The sequence below is a fragment of the Gossypium hirsutum genome, chromosome A02 (genome assembly GCF_007990345.1).
Source record: "Gossypium hirsutum isolate 1008001.06 chromosome A02, Gossypium_hirsutum_v2.1, whole genome shotgun sequence".
Taxonomy (NCBI): domain Eukaryota; kingdom Viridiplantae; phylum Streptophyta; class Magnoliopsida; order Malvales; family Malvaceae; genus Gossypium; species Gossypium hirsutum.
This window is the reverse complement of record NC_053425.1, coordinates 5,136,262-5,143,154: the sequence shown is the minus strand read 5'-3', so window position 1 is coordinate 5,143,154 and position 6,893 is coordinate 5,136,262. Positions and strand designations below refer to the sequence as shown.

General features: G+C 30.5%; 1 protein-coding gene across 1 annotated transcript; it reads left to right on the top strand.

Annotated features, from left to right (window-relative positions):
* Positions 1-3,623: 3,623 nt before the first annotated feature.
* LOC107940537 (repetitive proline-rich cell wall protein 1) lies at positions 3,624-5,109 on the top strand. Its single transcript, XM_016873978.2, has one exon. The coding sequence runs from the start codon at positions 3,757-3,759 to the stop codon at positions 4,687-4,689; it is 933 nt and encodes a 310-aa protein (XP_016729467.1). The 5' UTR covers positions 3,624-3,756; the 3' UTR covers positions 4,690-5,109.
* Positions 5,110-6,893: the final 1,784 nt, after the last annotated feature.

The following is a 6,893-nucleotide window of genomic DNA, read 5'->3' as shown; positions in this document are numbered from 1 at the left end:
GGAGTGGTAGAGGACTCAACGGTGATCACATGATTATTGAACTATTTTAATTTCAGTTATGGTATTTATTTCCTATTTATCTTCTGGGTTATTTTTTTTTTATGTAAATTGGACTTTTAGACTGTTGCTTTTACTTTGAATTTTCACTATTTTCATGGATTTTTAAACTGCAAACTCAACAAAAGCTCGGTTTAATTAAAAAAGACGTTTTCCTAAACGCGAATGATTTTCTTTAAATATCATGATTTTAAATGCTTCCGCTACAAAATGTATTTTTAAACGAATCAATTAACGAGAAAGTAGTTTTGAGATGGATGAAAGATAAATAAAAGCTAATGAATAGAAACGGTTTTAACTTGATACAATTGATTTCAAATTCCAATTCATGTGACATCGCCAGATTTGGTCATCATGTTTAGGCCGGGTTTAGGGTGTTACACATTTAATTAAGTCCATATATTTACTTTTTTCATTTTTTTACCATCTGATTTTATTATTATTTTATTTTGATCAATTATTGATATTACTAACGTTATTAAGTAATTATTGTTGTTAATTGATATTAATTTTGTTAAAATTCGCTCAAAGAACCAATATTTTATGAACTTAATTTTATTATTATCATGCATTTTTATATTATTTCATTATTAGTATTATTAGATAATATTATTAATTGAATAATTTTTATTGTTTTTTCATTTGTACTCATTATATTATTATCATTATATTTTATTATTTATGTTATCTTACCATAATTTTCTCCATTATCGTACATTGTAAACAATTGCTACATACATTTGTTTTTCGGCATAATCGCATAAAAGAATAAAGAGTAGGGTGACATTCTTTATTTTGAGGATTCGAGAAATTGTGCCGCTAACTTACGGGGTACAATTTTCTCCTCGAACCAAAATAATTGAACGTCCCTCCTTTTTTTTGGAAGAAATAATAATTAAAAATATATAAGATTTGGGAAATAATTAAAAAAATGAGTATTCTTATTTTCGGGAATTCGAGACATCGTGCCCTAATTTATAGGGCATGATTTTCTTCTAGATTAACTCAAAATACGAAGACATTCTTCATAAAATTTGATTTAATTTCTTATTTTTGAGAATTCGAGACATCGTGCCCTAACTTACGACACATGATTTTCTTCCCGATTAACTTGAAATACAAAGGCATTTTTTATAAAATTGGATTTAATTAGCGATATTTTAATCAAATAACATCATGCAAAAAAAAAAGAAGAAGAAGGGGATCGTACTGTAAATTTTCTTCTAGTTCACAAGTCTCGATGTTAAGACATCAAGTAATCAACTAGGTACCAATTTTCGGTATTATGAGGGTGCTAATCCTTCCTCATGCGTAACCGACTCCCGAACCTATTTCCCAGGTTTGTCGACCAAAATCATCGTTTTAGTAAATTTAACCTTTTATTAAAATGATCGAATCAAGGTGACCTGATCACACCTAAATAAAAAGAGATTGGTGGCGACTTCATTTTCATTTTAAAAAATAAAAAGTCGATTTCAAAAGGGTTTCGACATTATATATATTTTTAATTTTTAACGGTAAATTGGATTAGGGATTCAAACCCAAACCCAACCCAAATCGGGCTAGGCAGGCTGCTCAACTCATGAACACCTCCTCTAAAGCCGAGAATACTTACCCTATTTTTTTAATTATGGGAACGGAATGGAATTGCTTGAGATTGAATCCAAACTCTCATAGCTACAACATAATACTCTTACCACTAGGTTAAGAGGTTGTTAGAATAATACTGACAAAGGTTACCTGTAAAAGTAATAATATTATTATTTAAAATTTTTGATTGTGTATTTATTTGGGTAGTTTTTTTTAGTTGAGTTGGGTTTTTATATGAGTATTGGGATTTAGGTATGAGTGTATAGATATAAATATTATTTTGGATTTTGAGTATGTGAATGAGTTTTATGTTTAATAATTATAAATTTGATTAATTTTTCTGGAGTTGTTAGCTCTCTCTCTCTCTTTTCTTAGCTTATGAGTAAATCGTATTTTTAAATAACCGACAAATTCAAAGAGATTTTGTTTGGTTTTTTGGTGCATGGAGATTTGGTTGGTGAAAACCGTTCGAATTTATTTATTTGGAATAAACCTTAAGCTGTACAACAACAGCAATAATAAAAAGGAGGATAGAGAAATGTACCCTAGAGATACATTCTTTAATCCACATTCGCCATTTCTCGCCAAACCCCATGCGATCAAAGATATGAAGTAAAAATTAAATTCTCAATTGACGCTATCGAAGGCTTTTTTGAAGTCTAGTTTCAAGATAATAGATCCCTGGCTGCCCTTATTCGATTTCATTGTGTGCATAATCTCGTTTGCTATCGAAACCCTGTCAAGAAGGCAATTTGCGTGTCACCGATCAGCTTCCCAATCACCAGTTTTAACCTGCAAGCAAGCAATGTAGCAAGAATTTTGTACAGCGAATTAAAGAGGGTTATGGGACGATAGTCTTTAATCCCAGTGGGGTAGTCACACTTAGGGATCAATACTAAGAAAGAGGAGTTGACACCAGTGGGAGCTCAATTTTCCCATGTTAGCAAGACTAAGATGCTGTTATTAGCGATTGCGCTCACCTTTATGCATCTTTTCTAGTTTATCGGTACTACAAATTTAGCAATCATTCGAATGTATATTTCTCTTTCATTGAACTTTTATGACAGTCACGACATATAATTATTACAACGATGAGAACAGGTAGTTTCAAATTTCATTTTTGTCTAGTTTTTTTTTTGTTTTAAATTTCATTTTGTCTAGTTTTTTTTTGTTAATTTGATGTTTGTTCCAATTTGTAATTAATTACAAGTATTTAGCGGGTTACATTTTCATTTTAATTTGGTACCACACAAACTTTTTATTGTATTGTCATTTAAAAAGAAATTATCATTACACGACAGAAAAAAGTTTAAGTGCTTAGTCCCAACGAGACAGAAATTGGTAATGGAAAGCAAAATGGAAAGGGAAAAAGGGTATTCAATCATTTCTCATTAGTCATTACCGACAGGTATGCTTACTTTAAGGTACCTAATTTTGTCTTTTTCTTTAACTCATAAATAAAAAAATTCTTTCACACCTATGCCTAAATTAAGATTCAATTTTTAAATAGCAACATTTAACAAATTCAAATTTCAACAATTATTGTTATTATTATTTTATTTAATTAAAACATTTGCTCTCAAACAAAACTTAGACACGACAATCATAAGATATCGGTACCATTAACACATTTAAAGTCCAAGAATTTATATTTTTCATTGTAGAAAGTCTAAGAACTTATGGGGCATTATTATAGTAGTATCGTACTATTTTGCAATAAAACTCCAACATGAACACCATTTGGAACTTTATATGCTATGCCATTGTTTATAGAAATTCTTTTCACTTTCGGTTTCTTGTTCATATACTTTTCATGTCTCAAGCTTCTTAACTTTATAAAGAAAGTAATACCACATAGAAAATGAAGTAAATACGCATGGTCGAAAATTTCAACCAAGCCTACATGTTTTCACTACGATCGCAACGTTAACGCGTACAAGACTAGGGCATGTGGATCCATTGTCCAAAATTTCGACTAAGTGGGACCTAAATGGACCTTATTTCATTTGTGAATTACTTAAAAGACTAGCTGACTATTTCCAAAGGTATGAAAATCAGAAAATTGTTTGACACTTCGGCTAGCAATAAGGTTTCTTTACCACTATAACAATGACTCTTCTCATAGCACCGTGGAAAGCAAAGAGCTCAATGATGTCTACTATACACTTGCTAATATTGCTACTTGGAGTGGTGGCTTTCGCCACCCCTTCTTTTGGTACCTACGAGAATTATGGGAAGCCTCCTACTCCTGTTTACAAGCCTCCTAAAGTGAAACCGCCACCATATGAACATAAGCCACCTGTTTATGAACCACCAAAGAAGGAGAAGCCTGAGCCTAAACCACCTGTTTATACATCACCAAAGAAAGATAAGCCTGAACCCAAACCACCAGTATATGAACCTCCAAAGAAAGAAAAGCCTGAGCCTAAGTCACCAGTTTATACACCTCCAAAGAAAGAAAGGCCTGAACCCAAGCCACCAGTGTATGAACCACCAAAGAAGGAGAAGCCTAAGCCTAAGCCATCAGTTTATACACCACCAAAGAAAGAGAAGCCTGAACCCAAGCCACTTGTGTATGAACCACCAAAGAAGGAGAAGCCTGAGCCTAAGCCACCAGTTTATACACCACCAAAGAAAGAGAAGCCTGAACCCAAGCCACCTATGTATGAACCACCAAAGAAGGAGAAGCTTGAGCCTAAACCGCTAGTTTATGCACCTCCAAAGAAAGAAAAACCAGAACCCAAACCTCCAGTTTATGAGCCTCCAAAGAAGCCACCAGTGTATGAGCCTAAGCCACCAAAGCCACCAGTTTATGCATCTCCAAAGAAGGAAAAGCCTGAACCCAAACCACCAATGTATGAACCACCAAATAAGCCTCCAATGTATGAGCCCAAGCCACAAAAGTCACCAGTTTATGCACCACCAAAGAAAGAGAAGCCAGAACCAAAACCACCAATGTACGAACCTCCAAAGAAACCTCCTGTACATAAGCCACCATATGGTCACTATCCAAGACACCCTCCATTGGGGAAGCCTCAATAGAGAGGCCCCATCAGCTAGCCATCCCCATGAACTGAGCTAGTATGCCTATATAGATAAATTAGTATCTATACAATAAGAGTTGCTGCCGACTCATGTTCTGTTTTCTTGTATCTCATGTAGTAAAGTTTTCTTTTACTAGCGAGAATACACACGACAATATTCATTGGGATGTCTATTCTATATCTCCTTGCTACTCAAAGAGAATATCCTGATTTCAACATATATTCCAAATGCCAACCACAGGATTGTTATCATAGACTTTTTCTTGTATTCTCATATATGTGCATGCCTTTTTGTTCATCCAAAATAGCTCCAGATCAACACAACATTACTTATGTTTTAATACATGCATGGCGAAATGGTGGTAATCATTTTGGCGTAACATAACAAAAATAAATCTTAAGGCACTCGTATATGTTATTTCCAACTTTCATTTTTCATTATTTTTTATATTTATATCCAACATGTATTTAAACGAGTACAATATATAATACTTTAAAATTTTTCTAAAATCAACATATCTGTATATAAATTATATTCATATCGAACAATCATACTCAGCCCCAAATAATTATCTTTTTCATTTAGATGAACCAAATGAGAGAGAAAAGCATCACCTTAAGAAATTTGGCTAGAAAACTATGCAATTTCATTTGTCAATGTTTTTCAATTTTATTTTAATCTGATTAATTTTATTCTCCTTTTGTTTTGCCATTAACCAGTAAAGAAAAAGTTAAGCAATGTATAAACAAATGTTGTGAAATAGTTTTTCAAAAAGTAAATATTGGACCATTTTTAGAATATATATATGCCATAATGCCACAAATATGAATTTGATTATTTCGATAAGAAAATCAACTGATAAGTTTTATAGAAAGGATTCTATAAAATTGTGATTTTATGTTATCTCTATCCTTTTTAATAGAGAGATGACAAATTAGATTTTTTCTCCTAATTTTTAGCATTTTTAGTTAGATTTGAATTTTTTCAAGAGGAAAAAGTTGAAAATCAAGAGAAAAAATCTAATTTGTCATCCTCCTATTGAGAAGAGATGGTAGAATCACTGTTTAATACAATTCTTTCTCTAAGTTTCAATAGTATAGTCTATCTCTATAAATTTCACACAATAATTTATATTATATAAAATTTTGACCTCTTATGTAATATTTAAATTATTTTTATAGAATTAATTGCACTAAACATCCTCAAAATATGACCCTTATTGTAAATCGGTCTTAAACTTCAAAATGTTCTAGGTATATAAATTATCGATGTTATATCAATAAGGTCCTTCCATTATTAAAACCATTAATTTAAAAGTTAAATGGAATGTAAAATCTTTTATAACTAAATTTAAAATGAAAATTTTAAATAAATAAAAAGTTGTCATATAATTTTTAAAAATAAAAATTAAAAATAAAATAAAATTGAAAAAAAGAGAACAATAAAATTTCTATAAATACTTCGAAAACCTCAAAATTAAGATTTTTTTGTAATTAACTCTTTTTTATATAATACTACTTGATAAACTTTCAGTTGGGATCATGTGTTTACCTAACCTTACCAATGAAAGGCCCTCGCTGCCCCACCATTTGTTCGAGAAGTGAAAGAATTGTTAAAATATGATTTGAGTTTATTTAAGTTTTAGATTTTAAAATTTAAGTTTAATTATTAATATTATTAAATTTTTTGGTTAAATTTTTTAGTATGATTTTTTTGAAATTAAAAAATACTCACTTGATAGTCATATAATTAAAATATAAATAAAATAATTTTAACAATGTTAATAATTGAATTTAAATTTTTAAAATTAAAAATATAAAAAATAAAATTTTTGAAAATAAAATATAAAAATTTAAATTTTTTATTTTTAAAAACTAAAAAAATTCTAACATATTTTAAAGCAGAAAATTTTCGGCTTATTAAATAATTAAAGGTTTAAATTGATTTGAGAAAAGATTGGCATCCATGTCAGCTGCAATACCTACAATTGTCAAATCCTTGAAACCAGGTTTTTTTTTTATAAAAAAATATAAAAAATAAAAATTACAAAAATGGCTTGAGGAGAAATTATTTACGGGAATGGGTTGTTTGCTATGGTATCTGTCGGTGCCACCTAAAATGTAACATCCCGAAATAGGGCCTAAACGGAACAGTGGTTACGAAACCACAAATTTGAGGTAGAAAAATTTATTTTATTATTA